Below are 23,794 nucleotides of genomic sequence, written 5' to 3'. Positions count from 1 at the left end.
AACCTCACTTTACCTTGCGGTTTCGGCACCAAGATGCAGGGTGAGGCCCAAGGGGACTCTCAAGGGGTGGCCAGCCCATGATCCAGGAGGTACTGTACTTGGTACTGAAAAGAGCACGCATAACTTCCTTTTTGCTCGGGCTGATTCGGTAGAAAGGTTGACGAATCGGCCAGGTGTCAGGGAGTAGCTGAATGTCGCGCTGAACCACATTACACTCCTATGGATCATCGCTGAACAACTTCTGATGTTCCTTGAAGATTCTGATGAGAGAAACACTATTACTGTCCTGCAAATAGGTATGAAGATCATTAAGGATTTCCGAGTTGGAAGGCACTGACTCAGTGCTAGTGCTTTCGGGAGGAGAAGCAGGGAAGGTCTCACTGTGGAGGTATGGACTTTTAAATGTGGATAATGATACCAACACAGTAGGGGAGTACTTTGATACTGCTTCAGGAGGTTGACGTGGCACAACTGGGTCTTCCGCCGCCTATCTGGAGTTTCAAGAACGTAGTTGTGGTTGTTTCTGCACTCCTTGATGCGGTAAGGTCCTGAAAACTTGTTTTGCAATGGAGAACCTGGGATAGGAAAATATGCCAACACGAAGTCTCCTGGTTTAAATTTCCTTAGTTTGCTGCGTTGGTCAAAATGAGTCTTCATCCTCTCCTGAGCTTTCAATAGATTGTCATTAGCAAATTTACGTACTCTCTCTCTAGAATGTGTTTTAAGTTTTGAAGAAACTGGGGCACATTCTGAGGGTCACTGATGGTGGCATTACGTAGAGAGTCTTTGAAAGCTTTGAGAGGAGTACGGCAGTTACATCCGTAGAGCATCTCATAAGAAGATACTCCTAGAGACTCATTGGGGAGACTTCTGAAAATGCACATAATGAGGTCAAGTTGTTTATCCCAGTCCTTCAAGGATTCATTGCAAAATTTCTTTAGGAGTGCTTTAATAGTCTGATGACTACGTTCAAGAGAACCCTGTGAAGCAGGATGATAGGGGCTGGACAGTACCTGTGTGATGTTGAACTCTTCCAGTGTCTTCTTGAAGAGATCACTGGTGTAGTTGATGCCACAGTCACTATGAACCACTCTTGGAAATCCATACTGGGTGAAGATCTTCAATAAGTGTTTAACAACCGTAGCAGCCGTAATGTTCTTTACTGGAACTGCTATGGGGAATCTGGTGGTAGGACACAGGATAGTTAGTATATAGGCGTTGCCAGAACTGGTCCGGGGTAAAGGACCAACACAGTCTATGATGAGTCTGTGGAAAAGTTCTGCAGGCACCTGGATAGGATTTAATGGAGCCCGGGGAATAGAGATGTTAGGTTTACCTGCTATCTGACATGTATGACACTCTTGCACGTAACTTTTGACGTCTTTAACCATACCTGGCCAGTAGTAGTCTTGTCTGATTCCGTGGTAGGTTTTGTTAAAACCATAGTGAGAAAGAGCTCCGTGGGCCAGGTGTAGAATATCGGGCCGTAGGCTGTTGGGAACCATTAGTTGTTCGACATTTGCCCAATCGTCGTCCTCCTTCAGCTTACTGGGTCTGTACCTGCGGTAGAGCAACTGATTCTCTAAGAAGAACCCAGGGATACTGTCAGGTTGAGTCTCAGCCTGGAAGAATAATGGTGTTAATGATAGATCTACCCTCTGTAACTTACGGAACTCCAAACTAGTAAGATTCGGTGGTAGATTCTGAGGGTCTTGAGGGACAGCGGTTGCAGTAGAGTCAGCTGGTTGCGGGCGTGCAGCTTGTGCACGGGTGGTCACCAAAACCGGAGGAGAAACTTCATCACTTTCTTGGACCTCTGCTGAAACATACTTTAAGATGGGATTGTCCACTACAGTGTTAAACACCTGGGGTTTGTCCATGATGATCAGGTTGGACGGTTGCAGATCTTCTGCCAAGTCGTTGCACTCCAGACATGGGAAAAGGCTTTTCCCTGATGGCAACTTGGACTTCACTGGTCACAAAAGGACAATCCAGGTGGACTCTGGCGAGTGGATACGGAGTGGTAGCAGTGAGGTCAGTGATAAGGACGGTTTCCCCGGTGTAGGTGATGTTAGGCACTGTCGGAAAATCCGACACCATTTAATAATATCATACAGACAGATAATAATTGCTGCTGTATTGTATAAACAAGTTACCCATAGAAAATGTAATTGTATTGGAATTTCCGTCTATAGAAAATGGGATATCATTCCACATACTGTTATAAATTCACCACCTATTATGGTGGGAATTATTCTTAAATACATTAGTCTTTGGACTTTACCATCATAAAAAATCTCATATAAATTAACTTAATTATCAGAATTAAATTAGAGTAAATGTGACCCTTCTATCACTTACTATCATCTGGACAATGTAGGCCAGTAGCGTCAGTGTGAGGGAGTGGTCAGCCATTGTTTATACTGAGACCAGAGGCATGGGAGCAATTCGGCTCCTGTTAATTTTACTTGGACGAAGTGTTATGGAAACCAAAGGTGTACCATCATCAACACGCTGTCAACAAATTCAAGTTAAGTGTTCTACCGAAACCCATTTATCTATCATTTGTGGCCATTAATGTCATTAGATAGGGTGATCTGGTTAGAGCATAAGATCGCCTCATACTAAAGGTAATTAAGCCCAGGTCTTCATGGTTCCATGTACAGTGTTTTCTCTGATATAGCTGTCATATGTTAGGATTCTGGCTTCACAGCTAGCGCCCTTTTGACAGGTCAAGACGAGGAAGCATGCTTTGTGTACCAGTTACTGGGTGATGGACGCTACCTCACACGAGGGAAAATGTGGTGTCTACATCCTGGTTATACCTGGTGGACTAAGGCCTGCTGTACAATAAGATAAGGAACCTCTTCAATGTATGTAGTCTAATACTGTAGTTTGATTGGCTGCATATATATAAATTCAATTAATATAAACCCCCCCTAATGTGTAGAGGATCGATTTGTGAGATTATGAGATTATTGCAGAAATACAGTCCACTTATCATTATACAAATTGCTATCGAAGTATACAAATTAACGTAAATATAAATTCATATAAATTAAATAAATATATAAATCTCACAGGTCGGTTCCCACATTATTTGGTCCTTCGAAACCGAATTATTTGGACCTTCGGAACCGGATTATTTGGTCCTTTGAACCCATATTTGGTCATCTTAGTACCGGATGAACCAGTTAACCAGTGGATTCATTAAATATACTAGTGCAGTGTGATTTATACAAAAGCCAGTCAAAGATGGCAGCGTTGTCTCCAGCGAGTTCATGAGCCCCGCTCAGCCCAGTTAAGCCTTAGTCAGCGGTTTCATGCACACCCACAGATTTGGTGGCATGTTATTCTGTGAAATGACAGCGCTAATATTGAACCCAGCCAAATTAATGGCTGTGTCCTCGCAAGATTGTTCACGGATTTCGTGGTGTTAAATTTCGCGAGAGATTATCCACGAATTTTGTGGACTTTATTTCGCGAGGTCACTAATAATATTTAATACTTCTTGATAATATTAGAAGTTTTAAAGAGGCTAATTAAGAGGCTATTATCAATAATTGTGTATATTATTTCTCCAAAATAGAGAATTATTTAATATATATTGCACTAGTGATCTGAATATAATATTTACTAATTGCCAACCCACAACAGGGTAGGATATTACCAATGACTAGTTGAACTATTTATTGTTCATCCTAGTCCCATTACCATAGTCAGTTGTACTATATTGAACAACCTAACACCATTAATGAATGGTCTAGACCCTATTTTGGGTGTAATTTTTATCAACTCGAGTTGAGTTGTGTATATATAATAATTTACTTATGATCATTACACCTTTGAGTGATTAATTAGTGTCTATACCATCCTAGGGTGATCTAGAAGAGCTAACCTAAAGGTACTTCCAATGACACTGGTTTATCACTCAAATCATTAGTGTGTATGATTGTATATATAGAATGTGTATTAATTTTAAGTGCTAACCTCTAGTAGAGGTAGGATTATTGCCTAGTGAGTGCAGAATTTCACCCTAGGCTACCATCAGTACTTGCTCATAATTTATGAGCCAGTGGTGCCCAATTAACAAGTCACCATGACTAATCCACAGAAAGCAAAGCGTGCTTTAATAGCAAGCAAACGCCAACTAACAAGAGATCTCGACCAATATGAACAGTTGTTATATGAGCCTGTAATTAATTATCGTCAGTTGAAAATACCACTGTTACAGATTCAAACCCAATTGCATATTTTGAGAGCAAATGAGGAAGTTAAGCCTCCTGCAAGCCTTCAGAAATAGAAAATAATAGTCAATTAAAGGGTAAAACAACTCCCCCAAATAAACATCAGTCAATTCCTCTAACATCAAGTTGCAGAAAATCTGACAATGCAGCAGAATCCTCCAAGCCTACTGTTACTAGTTCACCCAAACCGGTAACTTCCAAACGTGAAGTAGGCTGGGGGACATGTATGTTCTGCAAAAAGAAACATTCAACATACCGTTGTGCTAATTATCCAACCAGAGACACTCGTATTAAGCGACTCCAGGAATTAGGGAGATGTTCAAGGTGTCTCAAGTCACACAACATAGACTATTGTGATACCCAATTCAACACCTGCAACAGGTGTAGAAGAGGTAGGCACCATGCAGCACTGTGCAAGTATACGAAATTAACGTATTCAAGACCCAAGGTGGAAGATAGCATTCCCACCACAGTACAGTACTGCAAGGTGCAACAAACAAAGAGTGTCCAATCGGCAAAGTCTAAAGGTAATACGACTTTGCCTACTGCCCAAATTACCATCCTGAATAAGAGGGCCAAGGTCCATACCCGTGGGTTGTTTGACCAAGAATCCCAGAGAACATATGTCACTAAAAAGTTGGCAGATGAACTACAATTAAGGCCTGTAGCCCAGATGTCATTCAACATCTCAGGGTTTGTAACAGATGCAGGACCTCAAGTCTACCAGGTGGTACAACCATCAGTACGTTTAGGCAGGTATGTCTGTAGAGAACAAGCCATTGTGGTGGACAAAATACCAGTAGACCTACAAGTTCAAGGTCTGAGAGCAACAGCCAAATTCCTGAGAAATAGAGGAATAAAATTGGCAGATAATATTAAGTCTGATCACCTCACCGACTTCGGTCTCCTTGTAGGGACAGACTATTGTCATCGATTCATCGGTAGCCCTACTAAATATCAGGGCCTAACCATGTTAAACTCTGCAGGAGGTAAATTACTCTCAGGCCCAGTATCAAGCCTGAGGAGACCTATGCCTGTAGATAAACAATACCAGTAGAAATCTAAATTTGTCAGCTGATTATATTTCTCCAGTAGCATTATACTAAGGAGATTACAGCTGACTATACCAACAGAGGTTGATGTTAGTATCATCATTTAAAGCTGAAGATGAGTTCATGAGGCCTCAGTGGCAAATCAGTGAACAGTAGCCTAAACAGCTACAAGTCACTGCGACCAATGTCACTGAACCCACTGCAGTCTCAGAACTATACTTTACTTTAATGATGAGCTATTCAATCTTCTGAATCAATTAACTAAATTAAACCCCAATAAAGCTGATGACTGATTTGATACATTTATTATTTAATCAAGATGTATTCCATGGGCCTCAGTGTTTGTATATCAGTGACCAGTTACCTGAACAAACTTCAAGTTATATCTAATGTCACTGATCTCACTGCAGTCCCTGAATCATACTTGACTGTAGTACTTGATCACATCCAGTCTTCTGGGTTAAATAATATTTAATTAGGCTTGAATATTAGCCTTTCAAGAGTTAACAGGGAAATGAAATCGCATTAGACTTCTTACCTCTGCAACTCAAGTACGGGACATCCGTCCTGTACGAACAGACGCACAAATGTGTGATTACTAACTACTAACAGCAAATTAATCTAATAATTCGAAGGAGGAGTATCGGTGTTCGTCTGTTCTAAAGAGGACTTCGACCCGTGAGCAACCCCTGGGGAATTATGTCGGAAAATCCGACACCATTTAATAATATCATACAGACAGATAATAATTGCTGCTGTATTGTATAAACAAGTTACCCATAGAAAATGTAATTGTAGTGGAATTTCCGTCTATAGAAAACGGGATATCATTCCACATACTGTTATAAATTCACCACCTATTATGGTGGGAATTATTCTTAAATATATTAGTCTTTGGACTTTACCATCAAAAAACATCTCATATAAATTAACTTAATTATCAGAATTAAATTAGAGTAAATGTGACCCTTCTATCACTTACTGTCGTCTGGACAATGTAGGCCAGTAGCGTCAGTGTGAGGGAGTGGTCAGCCATTGTTTATACTGAGACCAGAGGCATGGGAGCAATTCGGCTCCTGTTAATTTTACTTGGACGAAGTGTTATGGAAACCAAAGGTGTACCATCATCAACACGCTGTCAACAAATTCAAGTTAAGTGTTCTACCGAAACCCATTTATCTATCATTTGTGGCCATTAATGTCATTAGATAGGGTGTGCTGGTTAGAGCATAAGATCGCCTCATACTGAAGGTAATTAAGCCCAGGTCTTCATGGTTCCATGTACAGTGTTTTCTCTGATATAGCTGTCATATATTAGGATTCTGGCTTCACAGCTAGCTCCCTTTTGACAGGTCAAGACGAGGAAGCATGCTTTGTGTACCAGTTACTGGGTGATGAACGCTACCTCACACGAGGGAAAATGTGGTGTCTACATCCTGGTTATACCTGGTGGACTAAGGCCTGCTGTACAATAAGATAAGGAACCTCTTCAATGTATGTAGTCTAATACTGTAGTTTGATTGGCTGCATATATATCAATTCAATTAATATAAACCCCCCCTAATGTGTAGAGGATCGATTTGTGAGATTATGAGATTATTGCAGAAATACAGTCCACTTATCATTATACAAATTGCTATTGAAGAATACAAATTAACATAAATATAAATTCATATAAATTAAATAAATATAAATCTCACAGGTCGGTTCCCACAGGCACAGCTGATTTCAATATTATTGACTGAAGAACCGCTGTGTCCCTCAAGAACTTCAATTTGAAACGTCTCTCCGAATCTATACCTTTGGTAGAGACAGTTCCAGGATACAGGTGTTTGCTGAAAAGAGAAAGATCATTAACAGGAACACCAACATCCATCACAGGCTTACCGGACTTAGGATGAGTCGGTTTGGGTTTAGGAGTTTCATTGCCTTTGTATTGAGTCTTCCCACATCTATCTATGGTATGTCCATAGAGTTTGCAATACTTATAATACAATTGAGAGCTCGCTTGATCGGCACTCACTTTATCATAACTATACCAAGAATTCTTACTGGAAGGTGGTTCTGGTGTAAGCCGGTGGATAAAGCTGTAGGGGTCAGCTGACTTCGCACATCTGATGTAGTCGGTTTCTTCTTTGTCTGCTAAATATAAACGGACGGAAGGGGAAACACGTCTCACGAATTCCTCAACTAGCATGAGGTTGATGAGTTCTGAAAATGTAGAGACATGTGCTGCTTCCAGCCATTTCATGAAATATCTTTTCTTGGTATTGGCAAATTCTAGAAAGGTGGTGGTACTTGCCTTTAGATAATCACGGAATTTTCGTCTGTAGCTTTCGGTGGAGAGAAGGAAGGCGTCCAAAACTGCTTGCTTCAGGGTCTGGTAGTCATTCTTAGATGTTAAGGTACTGAGAGTAACTGCAGTTCTACCTGTGAGATGCACTCTGAGAAGGGTAGACCATTGATCTTCAGACCAGCTAAGTTTATTAGCTAGGGTCTCAAAAGTGGTGAAAAAGACATCAATCTCTGTCTCAACGAAAGGTGGCATTAACTTACGGGAAGATTAGTGGTAGCTTGTTGGCGCTGAGTGTGGCGTGTAGTTTCCAACGCGAGTTCTTGTTGTCGACATGCTATAGCCATATCGGCTTGCTTTTTATCATGCTCGCGTTGCATCTCCAGGTGACGTTGTTTTGCTTCAAGCTGTACTCGCTAACGCTCACGGAGTAGTGCAGTCTCACGTTCCTTGAGGGTGATTTCACGTTCCTGTTCTTCTTTCCTGATTGCAGCCTCTCTTTCCCTTATTTGTAGAGCTTCTTTCGCCAGGGCCGCCTCACGTTCCTTTAGGGCCGCCTCTCGTTCTTGTTCTTCTTTCCTGATTGCAGCTTCTTCTTTCCTCATTTGTAGAGCTTCTTTTTGTTGCTCCCGCTCGATCTTTGCAAGTTCGAGCTTGAGTTTCAAAGTTGTCAGAGCATGTCTATCTGCATTAGAATAATTTTCGTGAGTTTCAGAGTCAATCTTCCCTTCATCTAAGAGGTGATCCATTATTAAATTGTGCAATTCATTTTTGTTGGCTCCAGGGGGAGCATCTAGTTGATACTCGTGTGCAAGAGTTTGTAATTCGGTCCTCTTGGCACGACTTAAGTTCCCTATTTCACCTGCTGGATCGTTACGAAAAGCTTGGAGACGAAAAATGGTGAAAAAATAGCAAATAAATGTACAACGAATATACTTGTGATATGGAAGTGTCAGTAACAGGATAACGTGGCAACTGGTAACTATCCTGTGGAATTTTAATCGTTAACAATTAATGTTAATTTTAGTAGGGTAAATGATTAGTCAATCAAAAGCGCAGGAAATCTTATACCCGGTACTCAATGTAAGAGAATAAGGGCAAGAAAATCCTACTAAATAAATGAAACTGATAGTTTCTAAAACAAATGAAACATTTAATTGTTCCAAAAGTGAATAAGGTAGTCCAAGAATGTAGGCATACCTTGCCGAGTCTCTATAGGACAGAAGCAAGGGTTTTCCCACTAAATGAAATATGATACTTACAGAATTAGCGAACTTTGTGCTCTGAAAAAAGAAAGCTAATTCCCTACCTAAGTAAATATCATGATCTCTGACCGGCGTGTAGGGGTGCGAGTGTCAACTGGTGACGAGAACTGCTGTTGAGGTCCCAACTCAGCAACTTAGTCTGTGCTAGAGGAACTATGGCCCTCTTTATCCTCCTTCGATCGGATTGCAGAAGATAGGGTGCTTTGACCCGAAGACAAACCTAAGTACCAGGGTACCAAAATGATGATCTGTCTGAGATTGAGAAATATCCTAGGGACAAAAGGTGGAAAACACGAGTAATAACACGGAGGGAGGGATGACCAATTAAGAGAATGACTGAGGCCTACAGTCACCACGTAATCCAAAGTTATCCAACACTCACAATATGCTATTCTCGGAATGCACAATACACACAGCACCATATAAATGTTAAAAGTAATGAAAATGTTGAAAAGCAACTGTATCAAAGCCAAGTACACTTACCACAAACTGATGTTCTGGTACTAGTACCTGAGTGAAGCTCCTAGGACAGGCCCCCATTAAATGTGACGGGAAAGTGTAGGAGTGTAGATGTTCGGCAGTCCTCCAATGGCTGGTGTCAATGCCTAGTCACACTTACAAAAAAAAGATAGACTGCTTGGCTGTTTATCTGTGGTAAAGTAAGGAAAGACACGCAAAACACATAGTATGAACAATGAAACTTTAATATAGAAAACAAATTAAAAACAAAGACAATCCCTTGGCTATGTACAGTGCAAACAAACAAGTCAAAAAAATACAACATAAGAATGAAGAATAGGGATGATGTTACTCTACAATAATATAAAGACAAAGTGATTAAACAGGTGCTGAGAATATAGCGCTAGCTGAGAAACATCCACCTGATAGACAGCTTATATCAGTTAGTTGTTCACGGCTTGAGAGCACAAGGATATTTTGACTTCAATGGCTGGTTCAAGCCCAGACATCGCCTTGTAGAGGGCGTTGAGGTGCAGAGGTGCAGGTGTGCAGTCTGCGGGTCACCAATCAGAAGCAGGCAAGCTGGGAATGGTAGTTTACTGGTTGATGATGGAGCCGGCATAGAGGGAGTGTGGAGTAGGGGGGAGTCTTGGGTATGTTTGCCTCCTGGTCAAAACGTTTTGTGCTACTGGTAGACGTATCTTGAAGGTAGCATCTTATTGTTGTATAATATACGTAACTTTATGTAGAGAAGAGCAGGCTCAATCTCTCTTGAAAGAGATTATCGTCACAACTCTCCCCCGAAGCCTGCTCTAATGGGTGAAGTTACGTCTTCAGGTGGTAGAGTGGTAGGTGGAGCTGCCTCTACCTCATAGGCTCTGGAGAGGGCGTCTGCTATGATGTTGTGAGAACCCTTGATGTAGAAGATCTCCAGGTTGAAATTCTGCAGATACAAAGCCCATCGTAGAAGTCGTTGATTGTTGAATTGGGCTTGCTGCAGGAAGCGTAGGGGATTGTGGTCCGAGTAGATGGTGGTAGACCGAGCACTTTGTAGGTAAGATTCAAAGTGCTGTAAGTTCAGGATAATGGAGAGAAGTTCCTTTTCGATAGTGCTGTAGTTCTTCTGGTGAAGTTTTAACTTGTATGTTGTTGTTAAAGATTCGCTACCTGGAACAAAGTTCCAAGCAACACGGGATATGGTGAGCCCGCAGATAGTTATAGCTGTAGTAGCTAACAGGTAGAACCTCCTCGCCTCGTTGTTGCATCAGGACGCCCCCGATGCCGGTACCACTGGCGTCGACATGGAGGATGAAAGGCTTCGTGATATCTGGCGAGGCGAGAATAGGATTAGAACAGAGCATGGATTTAAGTTGTTCAAAAGCATTGGTTTGCTGAATGGTCCAATGATACCGTTGCTTGGGGCTTGTTAAAGTAATCAATGGTGTCGCCACCGTACTAAAATTTTTCACAAACCTACAGTAGTAGGAGGCAAGACCAAGGAAGCGCAGGAGCTGCTTCCTGGTGGTAGGCTGTGGGTAATGCTGGATAGCTTGAGTGTGTATGTTTAACGGAGCTAGGCTGCCACTCCCTATCTCATGACCAAGATAACGCACTTTACCTTTAGCAAAGGTGGACTTGCCCAAGTTGATGGTGAAGCCAGCTGTCAGGAGCTTGGCAAACAATCGTTGCAGCTGGAGCAGATGTTCGCTCCAGGTGTTGGTTGCTGTCATGTTCAAAGAAAACGGTACCATCCGTTTTCTATGTGCTGCGGCTCAGACGCGGAGGAAGGTAAACAGAGAGCGTACAGTACGCCCACCAAGCTTGGTAGCTACTAGTCATGTAATCGTTTAGAAGTATTAAAGTCAGTAACCAAGCAATGGCTTTATATCAACCCTACAACCAAGACTTCCTCAGTAACACACAACACCACACTGGCGACGAAGATGAACTGTGAACGCAGGTATTTGTTCAACTTAAAACACGAAGGAGAAACATGCTGTCTCGCCCCCGGAGGAGGAAGAAGTCGTGCTGTCTGTGAGCACCATACCCGATGCTGCGTGCTAACCAATGCTGTGTGCTAACCAATGCTGTGTGCTAACCAATGCTGTGTGCTAACCAATGCTATGTGCTGACTGAATCTGTGTACTGAGGAATCTGGATATCTGCCGATGCCGTGTATGAAACGACGCTTTGATGCTATGTACAAAACTCTATGTTGTATGCGAAACGACGCTTCGTGCTACAAAATTCATCATGCTGTGAACTGACTGTTGTGCCAACTGCTGTACCCACTGCTGACTACTGCTGTGCCAACTGCTGACAACTACTGTGAGTAGGAACAACACATGTACACAAGGGCTAGGTAAGAAGTCAGTTGCTGCTTTATTGTGCACTGTTGTGAACTTTTGCATTAAAATGCTTGTGTGCTTTGCAAAATTAAACTAATTACAGTGAATTTTTAACTAACATATACAGTGCAGTAAGTGTTTGATATTCTGAGGAACATTTAAGTGATAAGTTTACATTTATTCAGTAAAAATGGCAAATATACCTCAGTTTCCTGCATTTGATCCTGACTGAGACCAGACAAACCTGTCACAGAGGTGGACCAAATGGCTTAAAAGGTTTGAAAATTTGTTGATAGTTTCAGACATCAAAAGTGCTGAAAGAAAGCGTGCCTTTCTACTTCATTATGTAGGTGATCGAGTTTGTGACATCTTTGACACACTGAAAGACACTGGTTGTGCCAAAGATTATGACATTGCCAAAGCCAAATTAACTGAGCACTTCAAACCAAGACAAAATACTGCAATGGAAATTATGCATTTCAGGAGAACCAGACAACTCTCTAATGAAACTGTGGATCAATACCACACGTCTGCAGGGTTTAGCAGCCCATTGTGAGTTTGCTGATGCTGACAAAGAAATCAAACAGCAAATAATTGAAACATTCACATCTACACGTCTCCGTCGAAGAGCTCTAGAACTTATTGATGATGACAGTTCTCTTACCAAGATACTGGATATGGCTCGTCGAATGGAAGATGCTGCACGTGATGCTCGTGTCATGGAGTGCAGTGGCAACAACGGTTCTGCCACTGTTACTAACAGTGATGAGGTATGTAAGGTTCAGGGAGGACATCGTAATCAAAGACAATATCATGCCAAACCTAACAGTAAATTGAGCCAAGAACCACATCACACCTGGAGTCATGGAACAAGACTCAAGCAGTCACTACGACCCACATCAGAGGGTGTCAACAATAAATGTTACAATTTTGGAGGAGACTACCCACACCAAGATAATGTTTGTCCTGCTCAAGGTAAGAAGTGCTATGAGTGTGGAAAACTAGGTCATTTTGGTGCTATGTGTCGTTCCGCACTCAAGAAACCACAGTCAGTGAATAAAAGCACTGTACGAGGATCAGGTCATAGGGGTCGAGGTGGTAAACGCAGTGTTGCACTTCATATCCAGAATGTTAATAATGTACAAGACAACATTTCATTACAACCAGTCTCAGATGACAGTGAATGTGATTGCACTTATGGAGTACAGGCAATCACAGAATGGAATGATCTTCCAAACAACCCAGAGACTATAGTATACATTGCTGGTATTTGTCTCAAAGTTCTTATTGACACTGGATCAAACATTGACACCATTGCTGAGTGCCACTATGAGAAATTTAAAAAAACAGTTCCCAAAGCTTGAAAACTATAATGGCAAAGCCACTGCCTATGCTTCAAAGGTAGCCTTGCCAGTGATTGGAACTTTCACGCAGAGATTAAGTTAAAGAGTGCAGTGCTCATTACTACATTCCATGTTGTTAGCAATGCAAAGGAGTCTCTACTCAGTTACAAGACTTCAACCAAATTGGGGCTACTTCAGCTTTCTAATGCTGTAGCAGTGGAATCTGCAAACATTGTTGATGGTATTGTTGCTGAATTTTTTGATCGATTTGAACCAATGGATTGTTCTACTGATAGCAAAGTTCATCTGCCCATCAACCCAGATGTAATTCAAGTTGCCGAGGAATATGTACACTCTGTAACCTGTGATGCAGTCCCTAAGGCTCTCACTCTTGATGAAATCCGTACTGCAACCCTAGAGGACCCAACTCTGCAAGCAACAGTGGATGCATTGACTAAGAAAAAGTTTCCACGCATCCCACCCTCAGGAGTTGACCGAGATGCATTCAAAGCACTTGAACGCATCCAGACAGAATTAAGTGTTACGCAACAACGCGACACCGTGCTGCGAGGTACTCGTATTGTCATTCCAGCTGTTCTCCAGCAACGTGCTCTGAAGCTTGCACATCAAGGACACCAAGGTCTTGTTAGGACCAAACAGCTGCTACGAGAAAAGGTGTGGTTTCCTGGCATTGATCGTCAAGCAAAGGACATGCATGATGCCTGTGTCCCTTGCCAAACTGCAGTGGATACTTCACGACCAACACCTCTACAACCTTCACCACTACCTGCTGCACCATGGACGGAAGTATCGATGGACTTCTGTGGACCGCTACCAACTGGAGAGTACTTGATGGTAGTCATTGATGATCACTCACGTTATCCAGAAGTAGAAATCATCACTTCCACATCTGCAAAGGCTGTCATCCCGAAACTCGACAAGATCTTTTCAAACTTTGGCATTCCTGAAGTTGTCAAGACGGACAATGGACCGCCATTCAATGGACAAGACTTCGTCAACTTTGCTGAGCATATTGGATTCAAACACCGCCATGTGATGCCACTACATCCTCAAGCAAATGGAGAAGTTGAGAGATTCATGCAACCTCTCATGAAAGCGGTACGCTGTGCTCATGCCGAAGGACGATCCTGAAAACAAGCTATGTATGCTTTTCTCAGGAACTATCGTGCAACACCGCATGGAACACTGGGCAAGTCGCCTGGCGAACTTTTATTTGGACGTCCTATGAGGATCTCACTACCTGTCATGCTAGCCGAGGTAATGGATAAACGTCTCGCTCAGAAGGATACACTAGCCAAGGGCAAAATGAAAATTGCTCATGATCAACATGCAAAGGAACAATTCATAAAGGTTGGAGATACTGTTCTCGTTAAAAAGAAAAAAGAGGGAAAGTTAGATATGCCGTATGATACAAAACCATATAAAGTGATTAGTGTAAAAGGAACTATGGTAACAGCGAGTAATAGAGATCATAGTATAACACGTAATATGGCTTATTTCAAAGTGATTCCAACTAGTGTAGAAAATGATGAAGTGCAAAGTCGTGCAAACGATAAAGAAAAAATGAGTTATAACTCAACAAACAATTCATCAAGGGATGTTATTGCATTTAAGGACTCTCGTCCTAAACGTCATGTTAAACGCCCTACGCGATTTGATGATTAATTGTGTTCCTATGTAATGCAAAGTATATACTTATTATGCTAAACTAAATTTAATATTGTTTGAATAATGCAGATCTCTCATTCAATATTTTGTAACTTTGTAGTACAGTTTCTTTCATGTTTGTTTAACATTGCATATGTATTTTTAACATTGAAATCCTTTGTGGAAAAGATTAAGTTGTTTAAATTCTTTGTGTGCTTAATTAATGTTAAATGTATGCAATATCTCTTGATATGTTAGTAGCTTACTTTGTGTAAATAACTTTGCTTTGTGCTACAAGCATGGTAGACATCCTGTATTCATTCTTTTTAAAGAAAAGGAGGGATGTCATGTTCACAGAAAACGGTACCATCCGTTTTCTATGTGCGGCTGCTCAGACGCCAGGAGAAGGTAAACAGAGAGCGTACAGGACGCCCGCCAAGCTTGGTAGCTACTAGTCATGTAATCGTTTATAAGTATTAAAGTCAGTAACCAAGCAATGGCTTTATGTCAACCCTACAACCAAGACTTCCTCAGTAACACACAAACACCACAGAAGGGATGGGGGAGTTGGGGATGGTGTGGACGTGGGGACGGGGGAAGGTTGCTGTGGCTCAGCAACGCGTGGCCGGATATGACATTATGTGGATATACTGACCTTCCATGACGTCATGTGTTGATACTGACCATCCATGACGTCATGTGTTGATACTGACCATCCATGACGTCATGTGTTGATACTGACCTTCCATGACGTCATGTGCTGATACTGACCTTCCATGAAGTCATGTGTTGATACTGACCTTCCATGACGTCATGTGTTGATACTGACCATCCATGACGTCACGTGTTGATACTGACCTTCCACGACGTCATGTGTTGATACTGACCTTCCACGACGTCATGTGTTGATACTGACCATCCATGACGTCATGTGTTGATACTGACCTTCCATGAAGTCATGTGTTGATACTGACCTTCCATGAAGTCACGTGTTGATACTGACCATCCATGACGTCATGTGTTGATACTGACCATCCATGACGTCACGTGTTGATACTGACCTTCCACGACGTCATGTGTTGATACTGACCTTCCACGACGTCATGTGTTGATACTGACCATCCATGATGTCATGTGTTGATACTGACCTTCCATGACGTCATGTGTTGATACTGACCATCCATGACGTCATGTGTTGATACTGACCTTCCATGACGTCATGTGTTGATACTGACCTTCCATGACGTCATGTGTTGATACTGACCATCCATGACGTCACGTGTTGATATTGACCATCCATGACGTCATGTGTTGATACTGACCTTCCATGACGTCATGTGTTGATACTGACCATCCATGATGTCATGTGTTGATACTGACCTTCCATGACGTCATGTGTTGATACTGACCTTCCATGACGTCATGTGTTGATACTGACCTTCCACGACGTCATGTGTTGATACTAACCTTCCATGACGTCATGTGTTGATACTGACCTTCCATGACGTCATGTGTTGATACTGACCTTCCACGACGTCATGTGTTGATACTGACCTTCCATGACGTCATGTGTTGATACTGACCTTCCATGAAGTCATGTGATGATACTGACCATCCACGACGTCATGTATTGATACTGACCTTCCATGACGTCATGTGTTGATACTGACCTTCCATGAAGTCATGTGATGATACTGACCATCCACGACGTCATGTATTGATACTGACCTTCCATGACGTCATGTGTTGATTCTGACCATCCATGACGTCATGTGTTGATACTGACCTTCCATGACGTCATGTGTTGATACTGACCTTCCATGACGTCATGTGTTGATACTGACCATCCATGACGTCATGTGTTGATACTGACCTTCCATGACGTCATGTGTTGATACTGACCTTCCATGACGTCATGTGTTGATACTGACCATCCATGACGTCATGTGTTGATACTGACCTTCCATGACGTCATGTGTTGATACTGACCTTCCATGACGTCATGTGTTGATACTGACCTTCCATGACGTCATGTGTTGATACTGACCTTCCATGACATCCCGTGCCTGTACTGGGCCAGATAACACGCAGGTGGGAGCAGTGTTCACAACATCACTGGGCTTCCACCTGCGTGGTATCTCCTCTTGCTTCCACTCTCTCTCTTGTCTGTTGCTCCGTTTTGTTCGTCAAGTTGTTACTCGCAGGTTGTTCATAGCAGCTTGTGGCCCCGTACTTGGTTAAATGTGTATTTACAAAACTTTTATATTTTTGGTATTATAATGCATGTCTATTTAAGTTCGTGGTTACTTAGAATACCTGGCATTGTAATGATTGTTGTGAAGGTGCGTATTGGTCGCTTGTCTTCTGGGGAAATTGACGTCGTACCGTTTGGAGATTCCAACCTTCCCTCTTCCTCCTCCTCCTCCTCCTCCTCCTTGCCTACGCACCTGCGCAAGCATGCACCTGCTCACGCATGCACAGACACACTCTCTCATACGCACATATACATACATAATCATAAAGAAGAAAGTGAGATATTATAATACATGGACCAGAGAGCTGGACATTAAGAGTGACCTACACGACCATTCATGGGTCAGCTTTCATACTATGGTCAGTATCAACACATGACGTCATGGAAGGTCAGTATCAACACATGACGTCATGGAAGGTCAGTATCAACACATGACGTCATGGAAGGTCAGTATCAACAAATATCGTCATGGAAGGTCAGTATCAACAAATGACGTCAGGGAAGGTCAGTATCAACAAATGACGTCATGGAAGGTCAGTATCAACACATGACGTCATGGAAGGTCAGTATCAACACATGACGTCATGGAAGGTCAGTATCAACAAATATCGTCATGGAAGGTCAGTATCAACACATGACGTCAGGGAAGGTCAGTATCAACAAATGACGTCATGGAAGGTCAGTATCAACACATGACGTCATGGAAGGTCAGTATCAACACATGACGTCATGGAAGGTCAGTATCAACAAATATCGTCATGGAAGGTCAGTATCAACAAATGACGTCAGGGAAGGTCAGTATCAACACATGACGTCAGGGAAGGTCAGTATCAACAAATGACGTCATGGAAGGTCAGTATCAACACATGACGTCATGGAAGGTCAGTATCAACAAATGACGTCAGGGAAGGTCAGTATCAACACATGACGTCATGGAAGGTCAGAATCAACAAATAACGTCATGGAAGGTCAGTATCAACACATGACGTCATGGATGGTTAATATCAACACATGACGTCATGGAAGGTCAATATCAACACATGACGTCATGGAAGGTCAGTATTAACACATGACGTCATGGAAGGTCAATATCAACACATGACGTCATGGAAGGTCAATATCAACACATGACGTCATGGAAGGTCAATATCAACACATGACGTCATGGAAGGTCAATATCAACACATGACGTCATGGAAGGTCAATATCAACACATGACGTCATGGAAGGTCAATATCAACACATGACGTCATGGAAGGTCAGTATTAACACATGACGTCATGGAAGGTTAGTATCAACACATGACGTCATGGAAGGTCAATATCAACACATGACGTCATGGAAGGTCAATATCAACACATGACGTCATGGAAGGTCAATTTCAACACATGACGTCATGGAAGGTCAGTATTAACACATGACGTCATGGAAGGTCAGTATTAACACATGACGTCATGGAAAGTCAGTGTAAGAACATGACGGCATGGAAGTACATGACGTCATGGAAGCTCAGGTACACATCATGGAAGGTCAGTATCAAGTATATGAAGTCATGGAAGGTCAATATAAGCACATGATGTCATGGAAGGTCAATCTTATGCATCCAATAAAATCATGCTGATTTTATTGGATGATCCATAGATGTGTGGCTCCTCTTGCAGCCAAAAACTTTATTTCTCCTAAACACTTTTAGTGTCTAGACAAGGACGTAGAGTTACGAAGTGGCATGTATTTGTTCTTAAGTATCTGTGCTACAAAGGTTCTTAAGTACTGGGTAAGAAGAGCCTTATGTATAGATGTCACTGGGGCTTTTCGTTTAGTCAATCAGAGAGTTAGTTTAGTTCATTTATTATGCATCCCATACCCATCTTGTGGGGAGTAGTGGAAAGGGCTACAGAGGCACATAATGGGCTCAGGGACTGAACCCCACAATTCATTTAGCTAAGCAAGTTACAATCTTAATGAGCTAATTACAAAATTCAATGTACGTTATCACATTATCAATGGATTCGAGATCGGCCACAAGTACAGTTTCTAAATTAAGCAACTTACATATGTGGAGAGCTAGTGTCATAATTGATATGTTTGTCCTGCACACCGCCCCCCATCCAGTGGGCAGCGGTGATAGGTTACAATCGCTTTGTTACTACCTACGGTTAGCAAACTGGGGATATTTGGCTAAAATTTCTGGTAGCAAATCATTTTGAATGAAATATTTACACACACACATCTCTTAAATATTTGTTATAGAATCGTTTCTGAATTCATGTACCTTTTCGCACTCCATCACATAGTGACGGAGGGTGTGCGAATAATTTTGTTGACACAGTTTACATTTGGTCAGGTCTACATCAGCAGATAATGAAAATTCCCAGAGATACTTGTAACCGAGTCTAAGCCGAGCAGTAGTAACATCTAGAAGTCTGCTGATTTTACTGGATGATCCATAGATGTGTGGCTCCTCTTGCATGATAGTATGATGATGGATGGAATTACTGTTGTCGATTTCACTTTGCCTCATATCCACAAGATTTTGTTGAAGTTCTTGGTGTACTGTTGCTCTCAGATTGCTCATTGACAATCCAAGGTTATACTCAATTTCTCTTTTATAGGCAGATTCTTTGGTTAACTCATCAGCTCTATCATGCATTCGGAGGCCAACATGAGATGGAGTTCACATGAAGTTAACTCTTTTACCATTATTAATAATTTTGTTGTATTTATGTCTAGCTTCAGACACGAGTATGTTACAGTTATGTCTTAAATATTTGAGAGCAATTAAGGATGATAAAGAGTCACTTACAATTACTGTATCAATTTTATAGATTTGTACACATTTCAGTGCTAGAAGCAAGGCAAATAGTTCGGTCTGAAGGGTAGAGGCCCAGTTTTTTTTGTTTTTTTTTTTTTGAGATATATACAAGAGTTGTTACAATCTTGTACAGCCACTAGTATTCGTAGCGTTTCGGGCAGGTCCCTGGAATACGATCCCCTCCGTGAAGAATCGTTTTTATAACTAAGTACACATTTTACTGTTGAGTTAAACAGAGGCTACAGTTAAGGATTTGCGCCCAGTAAATCCTCCCCGGCCAGTATACGAACCCATGACAAAGCCCTCGCGGAACGCCAGGCGAGTGTCTTACCACTACACCACGGAGACTGGTAAAGTCTCCGTCAGTCAGTTGTTTATACGGACTCCCCACTCAAAATATAAGCCATCGCCCATTGTCAGGACAACTGCACTTCCAGATGCACTCGTGGGACGGTGTTAGGAATCATCAGTGTATGATTTGAGAGAGAGAATGCTCTGTGGACAGAGCATTAATATGGCTTAGGCATTGAGCTTTGCCTCAAGACAAAGCTTGGGCTGATCTCTAATTGCTTCTTGGGTGGAAAGGGAGGGAGGGAATTATCAGGGGAAAGCACCAAGCCATTACGACTATATACCCCCTCCCCATCCGGCCTGTTGGCGTCGTGAGGGGGCTTGGTGGACGGCTGCCGGAGTGTGATGCTCCGTGGGGCAGTCCTCTGTCCTTTTCTGGCCTTGCACTCCTGCTGCTGTCTTCTCTAATTGTGCCGGATCGCTTTTCCTTTTCCTTATGTTTCGTTTTTCTCCCCCCTCTTCTCCTATCTGCTTGTCGTTTCCTGCCGACCTTTTGCTTGTTTTGGATTATTTCTTTGGACTTCTTCTATTTTGACGCCCGGGTGTTTGAGGAGGCATACTCTTGCACCCGTAGAACTGTAGTACCCAACGTCTCGAGTGAGGGGAACCTTTTATTGTCAATCCCCCTTTCGTCGCTGAACCCGATCTCGACGGACTGACGGTTCTTAAGGTGGCGTTTGTGGGGCGTATACTCACGACGCACCCCTAGGGGGCCCCGGCATGAACGGCGATAGCTTCATGTTGGGTGTCCTGCCTCTAATTGTGGCTCCATGGTGGGTATGGGGGCACATTTGTGGATGAATTTCTTTCTCTTCGTCTCTATGTCGTTGAATGTTTCCGTTGTACCCTCTCAGGCTCGTGGGGTGGGCGACCAAGCCCCCCGAGTCGGCCTGTATTGGAAGACCAGGCTCTGTAGCTCCCGCTGCATTGGGCCCCGACCTTGCTCCTCCTTTGACTGTCCTGACGTCTTCCCCCAGCTCCCCTCCCTCCTCTGTGGTTGGGTCGAGCCTCCAGCCCCCGGTGGTGACCACTTCGTCCCCTGGTGCGGCTAAGTCTCTCGTTGTGACTACTGCGCCTTTTGACCCCTCTCTCTCTCTAGGGGTTCTCAACGCCGTTCGTGCCCCAGCCGCACTCGCTCGATTCCTTCCCGTGCTGATGCGTATCAGGCCTTGTTTGGTCCTGCTTCATGGGCCAAATACTTTGATCTCCTCCCTCTTGTTTCTGCGCCTCCTGACGATTTCTCCCTCCATCGGCGTCTTGTGGATTCCGTATATGCGTCTGTTACTTTCAACCCCACTCGTCTCGGTACACGTGTCATTGCTGCTCCTTCTCAGGATGCAGCTTCCCGCTTGGCTGCCTTATCTTGCCTTGGCGAGATCCCTGTTCGGGTATCCAAGAACGTTCAGATGAATGCCAGTGTTGGCACTATTCTCCTCCCACCCCATGTTGCAACCGGTGTTCGGAATCTGCAGGATTGTCACGATGATATTCGGCATATCCTTGATGCCCAGGGCCATTTTGTCCTTCAGGTTGACTCGTTTACTCGTCCCCCTCGTGGTCGTCGCCGTCAACCCCTTCGCGTTGTGAAGATCACCTTTGATGGTAGGACCCTTCCATCCTCTGTCATTCTTGCTGGTGCTAGGTGCTCTGTCCAGGAGTATATTCCTTCTCCTCGACTTTGTAACAAGTGCTGGAGGTTTGGGAATGGTGCCCTCCGCTGCTCTGGGACTGTCTCTCTCTGTCCTTTGTGTGGGGGGTGAAGGTCACTCTAAGTCGGAGTGCACTTCTCCCCAAGCTCGCTGCCTCAACTGCGGTGAGGCCCATCCTACCTTCTCCCGTGCCTGTGTCCATTACAAGCTTGAGGCAGCCGTCCTCAACCTGAAGCACCGGGAGCGTTTATTTTTTCCTGAGGCGAGGCGCCAGGTTCGCCGGCTCCCGCCTTATACTAACATCTCTTATGCTCGCGTGTTGCGCTCTACCTTTCCTCGTCCTTCCCCCTTCCTCAGACTCACAACCGTTTTCGGGCCTTGGACCCTGATACGCCCACTGCCCCCTCCTCTGTTCCTTTGTGTTCTGTCCCGAGGGGTCCCCCTCCTGGTCCTCTGTCTGGGGTTCCCCTTCTTTCTACCCGGTCTGTCATGTCTCCTGTGTCTTCTTCCTCGTCCCCCTCCGATCCTCCTTCCCATCCTCTTCCTCCATCTATTGGCTCTCCCCGCCGCCTGTCGGTGCAGGCAGATGTCCATCGCTCTCCTAACGGCCGTCGTGTGTGCTCTCGTTCAGCTTCTCCTGTTGAGACACTGGAATCCGTTGCCCGGTACGTAGTTGCTGGGACACCGGTCTCTTTAAGTCAGAAGCGTAAGCCTGGCTCCTCTCCTTCCTCCTCTCCGGCGGGTAAGAAGGCTTCGCTTTCTTCCTCAGCTCCTACTTCTGGCTCTGTTGCTCCTTCCCCTCCCGTTTCAGTGATTGCGCCCCCTGTTCCTGCTATGGAGGTTTCTTTGGCCCCTGCTTCCCTTTCGGTTGCTGCTCTTGCTGGGGTGCGCTCCCCTCTTTCTACTCCCCCTCTTCCTACTGCTGTCCTTGACTGCTCCTCTCCGTTGTCTCCTCCTCTTCCTCCTCCTCCTCCTCCTCCTCCGGACCCCACCCACCCACCTCTGATCTGTTCTCCAGTTTCCTTCCCTCCGTCTTTGCTCAGTTTACCCATGCCCCCTAACCCTGACTTTGCTGACCCTGATATTCTTTAATGTACTCTGTTGCTCTTTCGCCTTTGTTTCTTCCTTGTTCTCTGTTTTTGTCCTTTCTCTTCTCGTCGTTGTCCATTCTTCAATGGAACGTTCGAGGTTATTACGCCAATTTCCTCGAACTCCAACTTCTGATTTCGCGGTTTTCGCCCCTTTGTCTATCTCCAGGAGCCGATGCTTGGTGCTCGTCCTGGTCGTTTTTGTGGCTATTCCTTTCTCTCCCCCCCCCCCCCCCAGCCGTTGCTGGGGTTTCTAATTCTTCTGCTCTCTTGATTCGTGCTGATGTTCCCTTTGTTCCTTTACTTTTTCCTTCGCCTCTCCATTGTTCTGCTGCTCGTGTCTTTTTGGGGAAATGGTACACAGTTTGTTCCATTTATCTCCCCCCGAGTGTCCCGCTCTCTCTTCCTGATTTGAAACACCTCCTAGACTCCTTGCCGGAGCCTGTGCTCCTGCTGGGTGACTTCAATTGTCGTCATTCTCTTTGGGGTGACGTTCTAACGAATACCCGGAGTCGCCTTCTTGAGCCGTTTCTCCTCTCTTCTTCCCTGTCTCTTCTGAATTCTGGTGAGCCCACTCATTTGGACTTTCGGACTCGCACCCTTTCTTGTCTTGATCTTTCTCTCTGCTCTTCTTCTCTTTACTTAGATTTCACGTGGCAGGTTCTTGACGACCTCCATGGAAGTGATCATTTCCCCATCCTTGTTTCCTTTTTCTCTTTTCGCCCTTCCCTCTCTTTCCCTAGGTGGCAGTTTGCTAAGGCGGACTGGACCCTATTTACCCTCAGTGCTGCTCTCTCTGACCTCTCCCTTCTGCCTCTCTCTCGCGCTCTCCTCCTTTTTCATGACACTGTCTTCAACGCTGCCCTCCGCTCTATTCCTCGCTCTTCCTCTCGGGGTCCAAGGAAGTGCGTTCCCTGGTGGAATGCGGACTGTGCTCGGGCTGTCCGCTGTAAGCGTGCAGCCTT

The 23,794-nt window shown here is 43.8% G+C and overlaps 1 protein-coding gene across 1 annotated transcript in view; it reads right to left on the bottom strand.

Moving 5' to 3' along the window:
- Window positions 1-23,794, bottom strand: part of LOC138355900 (myb-like protein Q) — a 130,303-nt gene that overhangs the window by 103,234 nt on the left and 3,275 nt on the right. Inside the window, exon 2 of the mRNA XM_069311452.1 lies at window positions 16,992-17,138. Within this exon, the coding sequence (XP_069167553.1) occupies window positions 16,992-17,138 (147 nt within the window). The remainder of the gene's footprint in view (window positions 1-16,991; window positions 17,139-23,794) is intronic.

Source organism: Procambarus clarkii, chromosome 69 (assembly GCF_040958095.1).
Source record: "Procambarus clarkii isolate CNS0578487 chromosome 69, FALCON_Pclarkii_2.0, whole genome shotgun sequence".
Classification (NCBI taxonomy): domain Eukaryota; kingdom Metazoa; phylum Arthropoda; class Malacostraca; order Decapoda; family Cambaridae; genus Procambarus; species Procambarus clarkii.
This window is presented reverse-complemented; position numbering and strand designations above follow the sequence as displayed.